The 20,705-nt window shown below is 33.8% G+C and overlaps 3 protein-coding genes across 5 annotated transcripts; 2 read left to right on the top strand and 1 right to left on the bottom strand.

Annotated features, from left to right (window-relative positions):
* Window positions 1-425: 425 nt before the first annotated feature.
* LOC106777707 (probable mannitol dehydrogenase) lies at window positions 426-2,117 on the top strand. Of its 3 annotated transcripts, none has more exons than XM_014665418.2 (5): window positions 426-587; window positions 666-779; window positions 909-1,422; window positions 1,515-1,668; window positions 1,764-2,117. In XM_014665418.2, the coding sequence occupies exons 1-5, from the start codon at window positions 490-492 to the stop codon at window positions 1,967-1,969; spliced, it is 1,086 nt and encodes a 361-aa protein (XP_014520904.1). In that variant the 5' UTR covers window positions 426-489; the 3' UTR covers window positions 1,970-2,117. The 3 variants fall into 3 exon arrangements, with proteins under 3 accessions (XP_014520904.1, XP_022643178.1, XP_022643177.1); XM_022787457.1 differs by having other exon boundaries at window positions 1,745-1,883; XM_022787456.1 differs by having other exon boundaries at window positions 443-779.
* Window positions 2,118-13,259: 11,142 nt separating this feature from the next.
* LOC106776760 (uncharacterized mitochondrial protein AtMg00810-like) lies at window positions 13,260-14,366 on the top strand. The gene has a single exon (XM_014664231.1). The coding sequence runs from the start codon at window positions 13,260-13,262 to the stop codon at window positions 14,364-14,366; it is 1,107 nt and encodes a 368-aa protein (XP_014519717.1).
* Window positions 14,367-16,740: 2,374 nt separating this feature from the next.
* LOC106777708 (probable mannitol dehydrogenase) lies at window positions 16,741-18,395 on the bottom strand. Its single transcript, XM_014665419.2, has 5 exons — window positions 18,251-18,395; window positions 18,055-18,168; window positions 17,411-17,924; window positions 17,145-17,298; window positions 16,741-17,059 (listed from the first exon to the last, which is right to left on the bottom strand). The coding sequence occupies exons 1-5, from the start codon at window positions 18,343-18,345 to the stop codon at window positions 16,866-16,868; spliced, it is 1,071 nt and encodes a 356-aa protein (XP_014520905.1). The 5' UTR covers window positions 18,346-18,395; the 3' UTR covers window positions 16,741-16,865.
* Between the last annotated feature and the right edge of the window lie 2,310 nt (window positions 18,396-20,705).

The raw sequence follows: 20,705 nt of genomic DNA, 5'->3' as shown, positions 1-20,705 counted from the left end.
TTGTTTACATATGTATGAATGATTAATTTTTGCCTGTAAAATATATTTTTATTCTTAATCTTTATTTTCTATTTATTAAAATATTTTTTAATTTATCATATTAACCAAATCTTTCATTATCTTTATTTCTAAATCTAATTTTTATTACTTCCAAATCCTTTAAAAAAAAAAATATACAAATCCATTGAATTTCATTCTCTATCTCTTTGAAATTGGTTTTCAGAAGTGATAAACTATCGGTAAGCAGCCATAGTAAACGAGGATCCATTTCTTTATGCCTTTTAACTTTGAACACAATGACCACAACGCCGCCTTCACTTGAAGCTTATAGATCAAGAAACAACGTCACCAGATACGATAGACATACGTAATCAAATACGTCAATGTCACAACCTTCATCATGAATGAATGCACTTATAAATACCTCTTTCCTTCTACTGCTCCATTCATTGCATATATTTTCTTATCCAAATACTGTAACAGATTGAAATGGCTGCACAACCTGAACTTGAGCATCCCAGAAAAGCATTCGGATGGGCAGTTAGGGACCCTTCTGGTGTTTTCTCACCTTTCAATTTCTCCAGAAGGTTCTCTAATAAACACAAAATGTTAAGAACAAAGTTAATTGCCACCCACTTAACTAACAGATTCAATTTATTTTTCAGGGAAACTGGTGAAAAAGACGTTGCATTCAAAGTGTTATATTGTGGGATATGTCACTCTGATCTCCACAAGGCAAAGAACGAATGGGGCACTTCCACCTATCCACTAGTCCCAGGGTATATATACTTTAAGACAAATGCTCAACGACTCTATAATTTATTTAGTCAGACTCTTGATTTCAGTATTTGATATGTTTTAAGGCTTTTGTTATATCAGTTTTGTTCTAATAATGTAAAATGGTGCAGGCATGAGGTGACTGGTGTAGTGACAGAAGTGGGAAGCAAAGTAGAAAAGTTCAAAGTTGGGGACAAGGTGGGTGTGGGATGCTTGGTTGATTCCTGCCGCAGCTGCCAGAACTGTTCTCACAATCTTGAGAATTATTGTCCACAATATACTCTCACATATGATGACAAATATAAAGATGGTAGCATCACATATGGAGGTTACTCTGATTCAATGGTTGCAGATGAACACTTTGTGGTTCGAATTCCTGATGGCTTACCACTTGATGCTGCTGCACCTCTCCTTTGTGCTGGCATCACAGTTTATAGCCCTCTCAGATATTTTGCACTAGACAAACCTGGTCTGCATGTGGGTGTGGTTGGTCTCGGTGGACTAGGCCATATGGCTGTAAAATTCGCCAAAGCTTTTGGGGCCAACGTCACAGTGATAAGTACTTCACCTTACAAAAAGGAGGAAGCAATACAACATCTTGGAGCTGACTCTTTTCTGATAAGCCGTGACCAAGATCAGATGCAGGTATGTCTATATATATGCATATGTATTACACCATCCATTTGGATTATGAAAATACACATTCTGTGAATTAAGTAATTCTGATTATTTTGTAGGCTGCAAAGGGTACTTTGGATGGTATTATCGACACAGTTTCGGGCGTTCATCTTTTGTTACCTCTGATTGGTTTGCTGAAGTCTCATGGAAAGCTTGTAATGCTGGGTGCACCGGAGAAGCCTCTGGAGCTGCCAATCTTTCCTTTACTTTGTGGTAAGCAAGTGATTTAGTACAAAACACAGATGCATATGCATATGCGTATTCACATATATATCAAAGTTTAAATCAGCATTTTGATGGTTTGGTAGGGAGAAAGATAGTAGCGGGAAGTTTGATTGGAGGAATAAAGGAGACCCAAGAGATGATCGACTTTGCTGCTAAGCACAACGTAAAACCTGACATTGAGGTCATTCCTATTGATTATGTCAACACTGCAATGGAGCGTCTCCAAAAAGCAGATGTAAAATACAGATTTGTGATTGACATAGGAAACACTCTAAAACCAAGCCCTTGAAGTTTTCGCCATTCTAGTATACGCGAAACATTGTAAGAGAAAAAAGTGATAATAAGCTATGATTGCACTTGGGACAAAACCTACTTGTTTTCATACGAACTCCACAACCAATGAATAAATATCGCCATTTTTGTGCTTTTGCTATGAATTCTTCTCATGCTTTCTGATCCACCATTTACGCTAGTAAAGTATTAAAATGGAATTTGATGGAAGATAGGTCAATGAATCATATCTCCCTTGACACATAATATTTGTAAGTTATGAGCACTAATGATAGTCACCGTAGTAGATGAGTAAAAGCAATACTAGACTTCTCTAGATTTGGAGTACAACACAAACTTTGATTTTCCATAGAACACATGTTAAATTATATTTCATTTCAGTATTCTCCTGATAAAAATAAGATTGGGAGATTAAAAAACAATAAACCAATTCCATTAATCAATCAAACCAGATTATAAAAAAAAAAATCTCAGATAAAATTTTATCAATAATATAGTATTTTCTTGTACCTTAAATAGACTTTTAACTTAAGTCCTAAGTTTGCAAACTGTGACAAAATTATTGGTCTATTATGAACTCTGATCATATTTAGAAGTCAAATTACAAAAGTCAAATTCATATTACTTTTATATAAATTTCAACATGCCTCAATTACTAAACATTAAAAAAGAATATTAGAGGAGTACAAAATTATTTTGAAGCATTGAAAATGTAGAATCTATATAATAGAAGTGGAATAAAAAATGTCTATTAAAAACTTATGATCAAAATAGTAATAAAGATCAAATGTGCTAAAAATGTAAAATTAAAATTGCAATATTTATTGCTAATGAATCAAATTGATTACTAATAAAAAAAATGATCAGTTAAAACCTAAAAATAAAACAAACAAAAAAAAAAAATACAACAAGTCCGTAATAACATTATGTGCTACTAAAAACAGAGGAGGACACTTAAATATAGACAACTCAGCACAGAACATGGAACTTATTCTACTGAAAGATAGAGAGATATTTCATTCCTAGGCAATAACTTACTAGTATTGATTTAATAGTTTAGTTTACGTTATCATATAATTAGATTTTTAAATCGTTAAAAAAAGTTTGACTAAAGGGACTAACTTTTGTACTTTAAAAACTTTTGACTCGGCCCATCAACTGATATAACCTATGACGTTATAATATTTTCTTCGAAAATGTTTCTTTAACATCCTTTTTTACACAAATTTGACATCGGTCAGGTGTCAAATTTTTATTGGATATTGTCAATTAAATGAAAAAACATTGCTGAGGAGGGTACTTTTGGAATTTTGATGATATGAACTTTCATTTTGGCGGTTTCGTTTTCTTCTCTTGTTCACTTTGGTTTTGAACTTTCTCTTTCATTTGTCTCTCCCATTCGGCTTCATCTCTCCAATCCCTTGCATTCTCCATTCGGCTTTCGTCTCATCCGAAGGCCTCATTTCAACCAAAAAAAGAGCTCTTTCGCAATCACTCTGTTGAGGTAAGCTCTCTTTCGCGTTTCGCGTTTTGGGTCTGGCGTTGTGGCTCTGTTTTGGCTTTTCGCTCTCTTTCGCATTGTCTGGCTTCTCTTTCGTTCTCTTTGGCGTTTTGGGTCTCTTTGACGTTATTTATTCTTTTTGTGTTTTGTGAACCCTAATCCACCATTGATTTTTTGTGCAGTTGCAATGGCTTCCGGAAACCCAAAGGTAAGTTAAAGTTTTGGTATTTTATTTAGTTGCATTTTTTTGGTAAGTAATAACAACGGTTTCGTAATGTTTTGTAGTGGCGGGTTCGAATATCTCTGGATTCATCAACCATTGTTCAAATGAATGGCTTACCGAGAGATGTCTATGTAGATGGAATTGGGATGACACCATTTCGTTGAATGTTTCGCGTATTATATTTGACAAAATGTTAAGTAGTAAAATAATGGTGTATTTAATGGACAGTTAAACACTTGATAATCACATATAAACAACCAATTACATTTTAAGGAACTTAATAACAGTAAAAATACATTGTTATTCAGCTGTGGTCCCTTACGTTTTCACTGGTGGCTCCTTAAGTTCAACAGGATGTCCAAAAACCATTTTAGACACGCGTAATCGTTTACATCCCCCTTGTAAACGATTACAAGGCACATTTTTACACCAGAGCTAGCAGAACTTCACTTGACTCAATAATCTCACCATAGGTGGTCCCCACCTCCACATGGAGGACCCAAAACATTAAGTTCAAGGAATTCCTCACTCAAGAACATCAAATTACAATTAAAACCACTGGACTTGGGTCAAAACACACTACTATTCAGCTGTGGTTCCCTACGTTTCCACTGGTGGCTCCTTCAGTTCAACAGGATGTCCAAAAACCATTTTAGACACGCGTAATCGTTTACAGCCCCCTTGTAAACAATTACAAGGCACTTTGGCCAAATCCTACAATTTGTGCAGCAAAAAAAGCCTTGTAATCGATTACAAGGTGCTCGTAATCGATTACGCGTGTCTCTTTTGTGTTTTGGACATGTTGTTACACTGAAGGAACCACCTATGGTAACCTGGAGGACCACAGGTGAATTTCTGAGTTTTTTAAGACAAGTTCACTGCTTTTTCAGTGTTTATGTTGTTTAAGTGTGAGTGTATGCTTGGAGGTGATGTTTGGAAAACCCCATCATGGAGAAGGGGACCACCAAGTCATATGAGAGGCACTTTGGCCAAATCTTGCAATTTATGCAACAAAAAACAGCCTTGTATCCTCACTCAAGAACATCAAATTACAATTAAAACCACTGGACTTGGGTTAAAACACACTACTATTCAGCTGTGGTCCCCTACGTTTCCACTGGTGGCTCCTCCAGTTCAACAGGATGTCCAAAAACCATTTTAGACACGCATAATCGTTTACAGCCCCCTTGTAAACGATTACAAGGCACTTTGGCCAAATCCTGCAATTTGTGCAGCAAAAAAAGCCTTGTAATTGATTACAAGGTGCTCGTAATCGATTACGCGTGTATCTTTTGTGTTTTGGACATGCTGTTACACTGAAGGAACCATCTGTGGTAACCTGGAGGACCATAGGTGAATTTCTTAGTTTTTTAAGACAAGTTCACTGCTTTTTCAGTGTTTATGTTGTTTAGTGTGAGTGTATGCTTGAAGGTGATGTTTGGGAAACCCCATCATGGAGAAGGGAACCACCAAGTCATATGAGAGGCACTTGGGCCAAATCTTGCAATTTATGCAGTAAAAAATAGCCTTGTAATTGATTACAAGGTGCTCGTAATCTATTACGCATGTCTTTTTTGTGTTTTGGACAAGTTGTTACACTGAAAGAACCACCTGTGGTAACCTGGAGGACCACATGTGAATTTCTGAGTTTTTTAAGACAATTTTGCTTTGTATTGATTGACAAAATAACTATGCTGATTTCATTAATCTGAATACAATGATTACACTTAGAACATTACATCACATATAAAAAAGTTAAAAAAGTGCACAATAACAACATTGAAAAAGTCTAGTTTAATAAAATTACACTCATCCCATAAACAATTATGGAGCTCATAAAATAATATTACAGTTATCCATTAAAGTCATATTTTCACTAGCATTAGAAAAGATAAATGAAACCATATGTAATATTAACTATTAATGGTCTGCTTGTTTGGATGATGATGATGGTTGGTCAATTGGCAAAACAAATTTGTGGAGAATGGCTTCCACATTGACATTGTTTTCTGCCCACTCAAGTCTAAAAACCAAGAAAATGGAGTCTTCGAAATGAGTGACCATTGGTCCTGTGTCAAGCGTTTGTTCAAAGTGCAGAGATACATCATTGAAAAAGAATGACGAACGCTCAACTGCATATAGAAAACAACACAATGGTAAACACCAAAGGAAATAACCAAAAAACCCAAAGTGGTCGAAGAACCCACAAGAAACCCAACACACAAACGAAAAACCCTATACCCAAACCACAACATCAACGGAAACCGACACCAAACGCAAAACCCAATACCCAAACCGACAANAAAATGGTCNAAGAACGCATNTACCTTGCTCCAACCACNTTNTTGTCCGNAACTTCTCATTCGAACAAGGANAANNAGAACAAANTNCNAGAACGGACAACCAAAAACGAAAGGGGAGAATGAATGTCAGAGAAAACGCAATGGACAGGACGAAAACGCCGGGAGAACCAATGTCAGAGAGAACGCAAGGGAGAGGACGAAGGGAGAGGACAAAATGTGAGAGAGAAAGAAATCTGAGACAGAAAAGGTAATGAAACTGTGCAAGGGTAGAATTGGAAGGAAAATTTTTTGAAACCCTTTTCATTCTGCCAACCATTTTTTTTTTAAAAAAAGAAAACCATCCAATTGGACCTTGACACCTGTCAGTGTCAAATGTGTGTCAAAAATTGGGTGTCAAAATAACGGAACCCTATTTTCTTTAGTATGGTTATGAAAAGTTCAAGATCTAGAAAATAGGTAAATAGATACTTGTTTCTCTTCACAACTAAATTTTAAATTACAACTTAACATCAAAGGTAAAAAATAATACTTTCACACACATAATTTTGTATATTCATTTCATACTATCTTTTTTTATTTTTTATTCTCTTCTTTCTTAAAAAAAAATACAAAAACTTACTCAATTATTTTACTCTTATACCATCTCTCGAATAAATGTAAAAGTATGTCACTATATCATTAGTCAACAATTTCATTTGTTTCTAGTAAACTAATTAGCAATTGGATAAAGTGAGTAATAACTGAAATTGTGTCAATAATTGCATCCATTGTGCTTATGGCTTTCTTATAAAAAAACTGAATTAAACTGTCTGGTCAACTTTGAATCGAATGGTCCATGCAGTCAAGAAATACCATAACAATGATCATGATGACAATTCCCCGGGATTGAACAGTCATAACTATATACCTAATGGCCATCCTAAAGAGCTATTATACCTGATGATGACTAACTTACGACAAAATATGATTAGTGCTAATTAGGCCATGATTAGGCCGTCAGTAATCCGTAGTCCATTCCAAAATCTTAAGTCCAGGTTTGAGGTAAAGAGTTAGGTGATTGCATTTATTATGCATTAACTATTAAGATTATCAAGTCTTTACTGACTTTGGCATTAGAGTACCTTTTGCAAATAACCTTCTAATTGGATCGAGCATGATATAAGGATAGACAATGACAAAGACCAAGGTTTTGAGACATTTAAGACTTGTCTAACTATGTAGATCACTAAAATCTGGTTGGAACTTGTATGAGTTAAGTTATGAGTATTTGAGTTATTGATTGATTTGATGAATCTCATTCCTGACAAATAAGCAAAATTAATACTCAATTTCAGTTATAAACATGATTTTGAATTAACTCTGATGTTAATGATATCAATTTGGTTAATTACATAGGTTTGAGATGAAATAAAAGTAAAAAATCAAAGTTGTAGTAATGAAAATTAATTAACTAATAGGAATAATTGATAATCTATTATTTCAGTAAGAAATTTACTGTTACCTAAAGACTTTATGGGATAATCGATTATCAGGTGAGATAAGTGATTATCAAGTGAGATAATTGATTATCTCAAGTATAAGATTATGGAATAATCGATTATCAGGTGAAATAATCGATTATCTCAAGTTTGGATCCTTTTTCTCCTTCAATTTGTTGGGCGTGTAACTTTGCTCGTTGAGCTAGCCGTGGTAACTTTTTGATATTTTTATTAGAACTAAATATTCGGTAGATTACTGCCTAAGCACAATAATCATGCTTATTTTGTTCGTTAGAGTTTTCCTTTTTGGTTACTATTTCTCCCTTTCCCTTTATAACTCTATAAATAGAGTTACCCCCCTTTCATAGCAGTTGTAATACACAGAAATATACACAATATACTAGACACACATTTTTTCACAAGTAAAAGAGGAACGTTTTACTCTAACCTTTATTTCATGCTTCTCCATCTTTCTCCCCTTTGATCTTCTTTCTGTTCTCCATCTAGTGAAGGCTGTTGTGTGTTTTGATGCAGAGTCTCCATGGAGATCGCTAGCTTCTCCCTTTTCTCTCTCATGTCTCGCGGTGTACTCACTCACCTACCATCTGACTGAAGAAGCTTCTGGCGAAAGAGATATTTCGTGTTATTGGGTCGAAGGCCATTGGGCCTTAACTGTTTCATTTGGGCCGATTTTATTATGGTATCAAGAGCAGGATTAATACCCGCTCTGCTTCCACTGCTCAGGTTTCGTTCTTGATGTTTCTTGCTTAGTTTCTTGGACTGTTTCTTGCTTTAGACTATGATGGATCACTTACATCAGCCCACCAACCCTACCAGCCCTTTCTACTTACACCCTGGGGAGAATCCAGGCCTAACCCTCATCTCTTAAGTCCTAAGTGAGACCAATTACTCTTCTTGGAACAGAAGCATCAGAACAACTTTCCTCTCCAAGAACAAGATCAAGTTTATTGATGAGTCAATCAAGAAACCGCAAAGAAGTGATGTAATAACTCCCAAATTTTCCCTCTTTTCTTGTGTTTAGAAGTCAATTTTAATTTCTTTTAGTTCTTAATTGTTTAGAATTAGGCTAGTTTTAGTTTTTTTCTTAAATCCTCAGGTTTTGTACAATTTTAGTTAAAAATAGGTTTTTAGTAGTATTTTTTTTTTAGTTTTTGTTAATAATTAGAAAATTTATATTTTTTTAGAAAATATTTAATAAAAATCTTTGTTTTTTAATTGTTAAAATTCTTTCTCTTTTCTTTGGTATTGATTTTTTCCTTGCAAATATGAAATAGAATGGGCAATGCTGCGATGGGCTGGTTGTTTTAATTGGACTGACACTGTTGCTGCCAAGCTTGGCCAGATGGGCCGGCATTGATTATACCATTTAGCCATTGCTGGCGCTAGCATGAAGCTATGCGTTTTGAGCTTTTGGGCTGAATTACAACTTAATGAAACGCAATGTTTTAGTGGCTGCCTTTGGGGTTAAGACTCAAGCACTTTCATTTGAGCAGAAAAGTTCAAATCATTTGAGATATTTTCTCCCAATTCTCTCGACCCTTAGAGCTAGGGTTCATCAAGTGCAGAGAGAAGAGTGTTGTAACGAAGCAGAGTTAGTTGAAGGATACTCCAGAATCTTCGAAGCTTCTAAAATTGTTATTCGGTTCTTACCCTTTCTCCTTCTTCCTTTTCTTTTCTATTTTGATTCTTCCCTATAAAAGGGGGTTTTGTAACATTGTAAAGGTACGTGCACTGGGTGACAGGCAGTGTACTTAGATTAGGTTTCCGATTCTCTGCTTTTAGTTTCAAATTTTACAGTTTTTCGTAGAGTAGACACTGTGCTTTCCGCTGGAGTTGTTGGAGCCTTCCATTGGGTGACAGGCAGTGGGATTCTGAGAAACTTTGGTATTTTGTAATTTTCAAATTCAGTTTTCAATACTCTGTTACGATTTACATTGTTGATTGCCTCTTTTCAATTCAATTTACACTTCTTGCGGTTGAATTTACTTTTTCCAGCATTGTTCTTGATTTTATTACTCTCTTGTATTGATTCATTTTGGCATTCATTTCCGAGTTTAGTAATCTGTTAGACTTAGGTTTATGTTTTGATTTTTGGTAATTTGTTTCAAAGGATTATAGAGTAAGGGAAAGAACAGTTAGGCATTTGGAATTAATTTGGAAAATTAAAGGAAATTGTGCACATTACAGGTATTTGAATCAGAAACCTTAGGACCCCAAAGAGGGCCTAATTTTCCCAGATGTCTTCTTGAGACATAGTAAGCTTTAAGGGTTCAAATTAATTCTGTTGCCAATACTGTGCTTGATCTTATTTTATGTTCCAATCTGTCCCAATTATAGAGGATTAGTTTTCAATTATGATTTAGCTTTTACCCATTGTTTCATGGTTATTTTTCTTTGTCAATTCTGTTTTGACTTTTAGCATAACAATTATCAATTAGATTTTTATTTTCTTTACATATTGCTCTTTGCATTTTCAATTCATAGTCGTACGTTACTGGTTTAGATTTATCATATTCAGGTTTTAGCTTATTAGGTTTTATATATCTTTTCTTCATTGCATATCTTTCTAGGACTAGACATTTGTTTTCATACATCATTCATTTAGATAGGTTAAATCATGCATTTGCATTTAGTTTCTTTCTTTAGATTTGATTTTTTTTATTTTCCGCACCTAGTGTTTAGTAAATACATAATTAGGCTTAATTCTACATTTCTAAACTTAATAAGTACCAAGTCCACGGATTAGACCCTAGGTTGCCCCTATACTACTTTAGTGGGGAATTTAGGTTTGTTGAGATTTTAGGCGACAAAAATCCTTTCAACATGATGTTTTGTTTGATGCATGGGAAATATGTAATATGATGGTGCTCTCATGGATTATAAAGACACTTTCTCCACAAATTGCAGAAAGTGTGATATATGTTGAAGAAGCCAAAGAATTGTGGGATGAGTTAAGGGATGGATTTTCTAAAGGTGACTATTTTAAAATTTCTGACCTTCTTCAAGATATTCATTCAATCAAACAAGGGGAAAGAAGTGTTAATCAGTTCTTTACTGATTTGAAAATTCTTTGGGAAGAATTGGAATCCCTTAGACCCATACCTAATTGTACTTGTAAGATCCCTTGCAATTGTGAGTTCTCAAAGATTTCTCTGAAATACAGAGAAATAGAACACGTTATATGCTTCTTGAAAGGGCTGAATGACACTTATAACATTGTTCGAACTTAGATTCTCTTAATGGAACCTCTACCCAACATTAATCGTGTTTTCTCTCTCATTATGCAACAAGAGAGACAAGAAAGATATGATACTGGAACTATAACCTAGAATCAGTCTGTTGAAACAACAAGAGTTTTGGCCAATGTTGCTGACAGAAACAGCAATTGGAAAACTGACTAGACTTGGAAAAATCAAGGTCGTGGTGTTGGGTCACGTGGCCAGGGAAGAGGCCGAGGAAGGAATCCTAACTATGGAAAACAATGCTCCTACTACAACAAGATGAATCACACTATGGATGAGTGTTATTCCAAGCACGGTTATCTACCTTGGTACAAAAAACTGACAACAATCAAGAAAAAAGGAGTGATTGGAATTCAGCCAATGCCTGCCAAAGGAATTCTGGACCAAAGCTTGTTCACCAAGGCGTCACCAATACTGCCTTCAACTCATTCACACCAGAACAGATGGAAAAGCTTCTCAGAATGATAGAGAAAGCTAATGAACCTACACAAAAGATTAATCAGATGCAGAGGAATAATCAAGTACTCTTTCTTGGATTATTCAGACCGGGGCCACTAATCATGTGACCCATTAGAAAAGGAATTTTGTCACTTTCTATAAAATTAAGCCCATTACTGTTAGGCTACCTAATAACTCCATTATTACTTATGAACATGCAGGAACTGTTTAATTCTCTAAAGATTTGTAATTTTCAATGTCCTATATATTCCTGATTTTTCTTTGAATTTAATCTTTGTTTAAAGTCTTATAAAAGACTTGAATTGTAGTCTAACTTTTTCTTCTGAGGTTTGCCAGATAAGGGAGAATTCTACATTGAAGATGATTGGGTGTTCTAGCCCTTACAAATGCCTCTATTACCTACAAGCTTTTCCATATCCTAACCAGGACTTTGTTTCAAAATTTGTTTTCTCTTTTCAACATACTGATATAAATTTGTGACATTAGAGATTAGGCCATCTTGGACACAAGATTGTGAAACAGATATGCGAACGCTTTCCTTATGTATAAATGAATGCTAATATTGTTTGTGACGTTTGCCACTACGCTAAACAACACAAGTTGCCTTTCCCTAAAAGCATTTCTTTATCTGCTAAGTGCTTTGAACTAATTCACTGCATATATGGGGCCTTCTTTCTATTTCTTCTATTAATGGTCATAAATATTTTCTTACAATCATTGATGACTATAGCAGACATACCTGGGTATTTTTAATGAACAATAAGGGTCAAACTAGAGGTTTACAACAAAATTTTATTGTCAAAATTAAAAATAAGTTTTGTAAAGTGATTAAGACTGTTAGGTCAGATAATGGACCTAAGTTCAATTGTGTCAACTTGTATGATTTGTACGGCATTAACCACCAAACTATAGTTGTGTTGAAACTCCTGAACAGAACTCTGTTGTGGAGCGTAAGCATCAACACATCCTTAATGTGACCCGTAGCCTTATGTTTCAATCAAATGTGCCCAATGCCTATTGGTTCTATGCTGTCAGTCATGTTCTCTACCTCATAAACATGTTACCTTCTCCCATTCTCAACAACAAAACCCCCCATGATCTCATCTATAATGTACCTCCCACTTATTTGAATTTGAAAACTTTTGGATGCCTTTGTTTTGCTTCCACCCTTGAAAGTGGCAGGAACAAGCTTGACCCAAAAGCTAGGAAAGGAATTTTCCTTGGTTACAAGAGTGGTGTCAAGGGCTATATTGTCCTTGACATCAACACTAGAGAGTTGTTCATAAGTAGGAATGTTGTCTTTTATGAAGACATTTTTCCTTGGAAAAGTTCACAAAACAACACAGGAATGGATAACCAAGAAGCCAACAAAACTACTTTCCTCAATGACCCCCTAGGCAGTTGTGGTCCTAGTGATGATGGGAGGTTTTTTGAAGTGGAGACTAATGGGCAAGAGGTGACACAATAAGACACCACTGACGAAAATAGCATTGACAGTGAAGCTGATAACAATGAAGCTGATAACAGTGAAGAAGACCACGGGTACAGGAGATTTGACAGGGTCAAAAAGCCTCCAGGATACCTAAATGACTACGTTCATCAGGTTAATCAATCCTTATCTATGAAAAACAACCTCAAAACCCCTTATCCCATTTCTGATCTACTATCTTGTGATTCTCTGACAGAAAAAATTTGAGGTACATTATGGCTATCACTATCAACATTGAACCTCACTCCTATGATGAAGCAAAGATGTGTGCGAATGGGCAGAGGCCATGCAAAAAGAAATCAAAGCCTTGCATGACAATAATACATGGTTTCTAACACAACTTCCTCCAGGAAAAACTGCAATCGGCTGCAGATGGGCATATAATATTAAATACAAGGCTGATGGCACTATAAAGAGGTATAAGGCTCGCCTAGTAGCTAAAGGTTATACCTAGCAAGAAGGGATAGACTATTTGAACACATTTTCTCGTGTTTCCAAGTTGACTACGGTTAGGTTACTCATTGCACTAGCAGCCTCTAAAAAATGGTTTCTACATTAAATTGATGTGGATAATGCCTTCTTACATGGACCTAAATGAGGAAGTTTACATGGAACCACCACCTGGTCTTAATGTTCACAAAAAGGGTCAAGTTTGCAGACTTATTAAGTCCCTATATGGCCTAAAACAAGCTAGTAGGAAATGGTTTGAAAAATTGTCTACCTTTCTCACTTTTGTTAACTATATCCAATCAAAGTCTGACCATTCTCTATTTATCAAAGGAACGCCTACAAGATTCTCAACCTTACTTGTTTATGTAGATGACATCATATTGGCAGGGAATTCCATGGCAGAGATCAACCACATAAAGGGTCTTTTGCACAACAGATTCCAAATAAAGAATCTAGGAGAACTCAAATATTTCCTAGACCTGGAGGTAGCGAGATCTAAGAAAGGAATTCATTTGTCTCAAAGGAAATATGCCCTAGACATTCTTAAGGAGACAAGAATGATGGGTTGCAAACCCTGCTCGACCCCCTTTCTAAGTGATACAAGTTCACTATATAAGATGGACAACTACTTGGATGATCAAAGCTCCTATCGAAGACTGATAGGGAAGTTGCTCTATCTCACCAAAACTAGACCTGATTTATGTTTTTCTATTAATTTATTAAGTCAATTCATGCAATCTCCAACTGACTACCATTATCGGATTATTCAACATGTTATTAGGTACATAAAGTCTAAGCCCTCGGAGGGATTATTCTTTTCGGCTGACTCTCCTACACAACTAAAGGCCTTCAGTGATTCAGATGGGGCAACCTATCCCAATACTATAAGATCTACTATAGGATTTTGCGTCTTCCTTGGATCATCCCTCATCTCATGGAAATCCAAGAAACAAAGTATTGTTTCTAGATCTTCCACTGAGGCGGAATGTCGTGCGCTAGCAGCAACTACCTGCGAGATACAGTGGATCCACTATCTCTTAGACGATCTACAGGTTCAGGAAGCTGGAACTCCATCTCTCTACTGTGACAACAAATCGGCCAGACACATAGCTCATAATCAGAGTTTTCACGAAAGAACCAAGCATATAGAGCTCGATTGCCACGTTGTTTGCGAGAAATACAAGTTAATCTTTTGTGTCTTCTCCCCGTTTGCTCGGATGAACAACTAGCTGACATATTTACCAAGTTCCCTCATCGTGTTCGGTTCAAATTCATCGTTCCCAAGCTTGGATTGGTAACCATACACCATCCAACTTGAGGGGAGGCTATTAGAACTAAATATTGGGTAGATTACTGTCTAAGCACAATAATCATGCTTATTTTGTTCGTTAAGGTTTTCCTTTTTGGCTACTGTTTCTCCCTTTCCCCTTAGAACTCTATAAATAGAGTTACCCCCCTTTCATAGTAGTTGTAATACACAAAAATATACACAACATATTAGCACACATTTTTTTTCACAAGTAAAAGAAGAACGTTTTACTCTAACCTTTGTTTTGTGCTTCTTCATCTTTCTCCCCTTCGATCTTCTTTCTGCTTCTCCATCCAGTGAAGGTTGTTGTGTGTTCTGATGCAGAGTCTCCATGGAGATCGCCAGCTTCTCCCTTTTCTCTCTCGTGTCTCACTGTGTACTCACTCACCTACCACTGACTGAAGAAGCTTCTAGCGAATGAGATATTTCGCATTACTTAGCTGTTTCGTTTGGGCCGATTTTATTAATTCTTCTACCCTCTTTGATATGTATGGGGTTGAGATGTGTTGTGTGGACTTTATCTTGTTTATGTTGAAAATATGATGAACGTTAAATGAATTTGTGTGTGTGTCTATATATATATATATATATATGCGCTTGATATTAAGTGGATACGAAATTATATATGATGTTACGAGGATTGCAATGAGATATTGTTAATATGGTTGTGTATAATGTATGTATTGATATAGTGATCAGGGGTTATTCTAACACTCTCATTAACTTTCAAATCTCAAGATGAGAAGGATGATTATGTGCTGAAAAGTAATAAAAGGTCTTTAGTCTAATGGTCAATTGTTTTGGTCATAAATGTTTGTCCTCGGATTGTGATATTTGATGAGGATGAATTGTTGTTTTGCACCACCTCTAGGATAAAGCCCTATAGTTCGATATCAATACATGTATCTGAATGGTCAGTTTAGAGTTAAATAGTTTAATGTGTGTAAAAATTATAGTTATTGATGATTTAATTGTAAGTTGAAGTTTGTGAATGATTTTATGTGTATATTTTTTAACATTAGCTTACCATTTTCTCGTTTATTTGTTTCTTCTTTTGCAATAATAATCTATATGATGTGAGCAGACGAGAAATCTCTGCATAAACTTTTAAGTGATGACGATGAGGTGAGGATTAGATTAAGACTTCTTCTTTCATTGTTATATATATATATATATATATATATATATATATATATATATATATATATATATATATATATATATATATTAAATACACTTTAGTTATTAAATATAAAAGAATTTGTTGAAATTTCCTTTCTCATATATATTTTACTATTATATTTATTATAGTTATATTTGAATATAGACATTGTATACAAATTTTCGATTACATGAATACTCATATAATTATAATAATTCTTAGTTCTTAGTTTGTGTTTAAGAATAAAATTAACAATTAATTATCATGAAGGAAACAAGTAGGATTGACTTTGTTGCCATTGATTATGTCAATATTGCAAATGGATATCTCCACTGTAAAATATAGATTTGAGAGATAATGGGAAACATAGTAATAATAATAATAATATCAAGCTTTTGAATTCTCCCACCTTTGACATTATCGTCAAGATAAAGGGAATGATGTTTTATTAGCTTTCAGCCTACCATTTTTCCACAAGTCTCCCATGTGCATTGACAATGTCTCTCAATATTACAACAAAAATTTTATTATCATTAATTAGAAGGAGTTTTCAATGGTGTCGGTTTACTTCGTTTTCTTCTACTGCTAAGAAAACATTTCAAAGTGCAACTTTTCACCCTAAACTTTTGGATCATTTGAAATTGGGGACCACATCAAATTTTAAAACGTTTAAAATAATTTTCAACAATTTTCCACAATACAAATACAAATCTTATTCATCCAACAACCCTCCACATTTATTTCTCATATCTTTATAGAGCTTCTGTCTTTATTAGGTTGATGGACGACAAAATTCTTTAATATATCTATAGAAGAAAGTGCAAGCAATCTCAGTCACCAGATGTTATCAATTAATAATAAATATTTCATCATATGATACAAAAATTATACCTTAATTACCACTTGACAATTAATATAAAAGAGATAAAATTTTAATGATAAAAATGTACGAGAATGAGGTGTGAGCAGGTACATTATTTTATTTTTCAATTAAAAGACTATAATCATAATAAAGTAATTTTATATTTGAATATATCAAATCGTATCATCTAACTACATCATTAAATAAGTTTGATTAAAAAGATCAAACTTGAACAGTGTTTAGAAAATATCATTCAATATAATTCCCTACAATTTTAACCAGGCATGTAAACTCATCCTAATAACCAGAGATTAGAAAATACATCATTTAATAACGCCAGGATTAAGTATATTGCTATGGCTTGATTCTTCTGTGGTTATTTGAACATGCACAGCTTATATCGTGTTTGCCACATCAATGACAAAGCGATATTTAACATCATTCTTTTCTAGTCTATCCAAAGCAGTGTTCACGTACTCCATTGAAATGACTTCCACATCTGCTGTAATATTGTGTTTTGCTGCAAAATTAATCATCTCTTGAATCTCTTCTCTCCCACCTCCTGCACTTCCAGCAATCATCTTTCTCCCTATATATATATAATTCAACACATTTTTATACTGTTACTCATTTTCCTCTACATGATACATATAAAACAATTGTGGAAGACTCACCCAAAAGCAAAGGCATAGCTAAAACCTCAATAGGTTTCGCTGGTCCACCCAACAAAATCAACTTTCCTCTTGTTTTCAATAAACCAATCAGTGGTTGGATGGAGTGATTAGCTGAAACAGTGTCGATAATGGCGTCCATGGTTCCCATGGCATCCTAAAATCACCCCACCACAGAAATTCAGTACCAGATTTTGATCATGTCACGCATGCATGCATATGCATTATATCAGTAGATTGAAGCAAGCAAATTGGTGTGTGTGAGTTACCTGCAACTGATGTTGGTCTCGACTAACCAAGAATGCATCTGCACCAAACCTCTCCAATGCTTCCTTTTTCTTGCTGGGAGATGTACTTATCACAGTGACACGCATGCCAAAAGCTTTAGCAAACTTCACAGCCACGTGACCTAGGCCTCCCAGGCCCACCACACCCAAGTGCAACCCGGGCTCAGTAAGCCCGTGATGCTTCAACGGGCTGTAAACTGTGATTCCAGCACACAACAAGGGGGCTGTACTAGCCAGTGGCATGGACTTTGGGATTAGCACCGCAAAGTTCTGATCAACCACCAGATTATCAGAGTATCCACCTTGGGTTACTGTTCCATCATGGAAGCGTGCACTGTAGGTTAAAATCATCTTTGGACAATACACATAGAAGCCCTCGCTGCACTCCGAACATGAGCCACACGAACCCACCGAGCCACCCACACCAGCTATGTCTCCAACACTATATTTTGTGACTTTGCTTCCCACCTTTGTCACTTTACCCACAATCTCATGCCTAAAACAACGTATTCTCGTTTCAGTATACACTTTATTCCACATGGTAAGACAAATATTTTATGAGGAACTAAGCAAAAAGTCGCAATTTTTAACGATTAAAAGGATATCTTCTGGAGAAAATAATATACCCAGGAACCATTGGATAGATCGACATCCCAAAGTCATTCCTCGCGAAGTGGAGGTCCGTGTGGCAAATCCCACAGTAGAGTATTTCAAGTGTGATATCATTATCACCGTTTGCCCTGTCAAGAAAACAAAAAATCAGTGCTTGCAAATGGGTTTTTTCTTTGAAGAGCATGCAATTTCAATTAAGACATATTATACCTTCTGGTAAAGTGGAATGGGGAGAGAATTCCTGAATCGTCTCTGGCTGCCCACCCATATGCAGAAACTTCTCCGTTTTCACTGCCTGCTAACATGTTCAAATTTTGTAAAAGAAAAGGAACTGATAGAATTAATGAAACTGGAAAAGAATGGCAACTTTTTGTGAAGAACTAACTGAGGAGCTGAGGATATATATAGTAAGGTTTTTAATGCATAAATTTATCAGGCCGAAACGTGTAACTATAACTGACCGACGCAGTGAAGTCAGCGAGTAGACTATAGCGGAGGACGGACGTGAAATTTATTTATTTTTTCAATTCCCTGAGCAACAAGTTTTGAAAATGAACACAAGAATTAATATCTTAGAAAATGATAATTCAAAGGTGGAAAGTGACAGAAATGTTTTATTGATGAATGAGATAGTGAAGTTGGACGAAATGGTCTCCTTGAAGGGTAGACGAGGCTGCCGTCGCTCATTGAGAAAATTCAACTTTCTTCCTCAGTCAGTTACTCATCAACCGGCTGCTGCTGCTGCTACAGTAATGGAAAAAATAGGACAATTCTTCTTTGATCATAATTTGTTTTGCTGCATTTTCAACTTTCTCTTTGATCATAATACCTATAATATCATGGTGGGACATAACGGGGATAGTAATTTTCCAACTCTAATGGTGTAATCATTTAGACATGGTCCTTCTTATTATGCTCTTATAAAAAATAGATCTTCTAGAATCAGTTTTTAAATTAAAATTAAAGGGTAACTTGGATTTTTTTAATTTTTGGTAAGAGAAGTTTTAAAAAATTATTTCACATTAAATATACCAATAATTTCACATTAACATCAACAAAAAAAAATTAAATACAATAAATAATAATAACTTTTTTAACAAATATTTATTTTACATAGTTTTATTCTACAAATATATTCTATATTCTACAAATATTTTGTCTCCAATTTTTTTTTTTTATAAAAGTACACCATTAAAACTTTTTTTTTCATTTCTTACTCTATTTTTTATATTCAAACGATTTAGTAATTTTACTCAAATATTACATAAATGATATCATATCATAACAGTAAATATTTACGTTTCTTGGGAAAATTCACTACACCTTTTATTCAGTTTATGCATTTAACGTACCATTAGTAATTTTAATTGTTATATATATACTAATTTCATATGCATTTAATATTTTTCTAAAGAGTATACAATTAATAATATTCATTTTATCGATTTTAAAAGTTCTTTTTAAGTATCACATATAAATATTATATCATAACGTATCATTTAAAATGATTCTTAACTTATTATTCAATATAGTTATTACTATTATATAATAATAATAAATTAATTAATTTTGAGTTTATTATAAATTTAAATATTTTTAATTAAATTTTTAATAAATATTTTAATTATTTTTAAAATTTTATATTTTTCAATTAAATTCTTACGGTTTAAGTTTTTTCATTAATTAAATAATGTAATTGTTATCTCACTTCATCTTTTATAATGGTAAGAGACGACAATATATACTCTTTTGATTAAGATTGATAACAGTCTTTTGATCACGGTTGGTAAAGACGTAGAATAATCAAAAAATGATAATTTGGTCTAACATAATTTTAATTAAAATAATAAAAATAACTTATCATATTTTACATTAAGTGTATTATGTTTTATATTAATTATAACATCATCATAATTTTTAACATGTTCAAAGAGAAAGTGAAATGACAGTTCAAAATAACAAACTCATATCTAGTTAACTTAGAAATTAGACAACAAAAATTTAATTAAAAAAGTATAAAGATTTTGAATACTAAATATATTAAAAGTTCTATAAAAAAATAAACTAAATATACCAAAATTTACAAAGAAATTGAAAGTTAATTATATTTTAAAAAATAATAAATAATTTTAAAACAGTAAAACACATGAGAAAAACTCAAAATCTTTACTTCTATAAAAACTAAAACCATAGTTAATTTGGGTATATATATATATATATATATATATATATATATATATATATATATATTATTAAATATGTTAAACTCATTATATTTTATTAATCAATTTCATAAAGTAATTTAATTAATTAATTATAACTATAAATAATATTTTAATTATTTAGTGAAGAACCAATTAAAATATTAAAAATTAGAAAAGTATAACTGATAGAAATTATATAAATGAATATGTGAACACGTTCATGTTTCTATTTCATCAGAAAAAAAAAATACAAAGTGCTGAAGAGAAATAAGTGATGTGCTAATATATAATTTTTTAGATATTCCTTTTACGAAAATTAATTACTGACAGGTCAAATATGTCGGTAATAAAAAAAAATTCCATAGACATGTATTATCGACAGTTATGAATTTTTTTAATAAAATTTGTCAAAAAATTTTATCAATGAAAAATGTTTGTCGATAAAATTATTGACGAACTTT

Source organism: Vigna radiata, chromosome 11 (assembly GCF_000741045.1).
Source record: "Vigna radiata var. radiata cultivar VC1973A chromosome 11, Vradiata_ver6, whole genome shotgun sequence".
NCBI lineage: Eukaryota > Viridiplantae > Streptophyta > Magnoliopsida > Fabales > Fabaceae > Vigna > Vigna radiata.
This window is presented reverse-complemented; position numbering and strand designations above follow the sequence as displayed.

Bases quoted from the DNA above. Each gene is read 5' to 3' on its own strand.
- LOC106777707 (XM_022787456.1), top strand. From the start codon at position 490: ATGGCTGCACAACCTGAACTTGAGCATCCCAGAAAAGCATTCGGATGG. The intron at 780-908 runs GTATATATACTT...AAAATGGTGCAG, and splicing joins ACCTATCCACTAGTCCCAGG to GCATGAGGTGACTGGTGTAG. The intron at 1,423-1,514 runs GTATGTCTATAT...ATTATTTTGTAG, and splicing joins GTGACCAAGATCAGATGCAG to GCTGCAAAGGGTACTTTGGA.
- LOC106776760 (XM_014664231.1), top strand. From the start codon at position 13,260: ATGCCTTCTTACATGGACCTAAATGAGGAAGTTTACATGGAACCACCA.
- LOC106777708 (XM_014665419.2), bottom strand. From the start codon at position 18,345: ATGTTAGCAGGCAGTGAAAACGGAGAAGTTTCTGCATATGGGTGGGCA. The intron at 18,169-18,250 runs GTATAATATGTC...TTTTCTTGACAG, and splicing joins CCATTCCACTTTACCAGAAG to GGCAAACGGTGATAATGATA. The intron at 17,060-17,144 runs GTGAGTCTTCCA...ATATATATATAG, and splicing joins AGCTATGCCTTTGCTTTTGG to GGAGAAAGATGATTGCTGGA.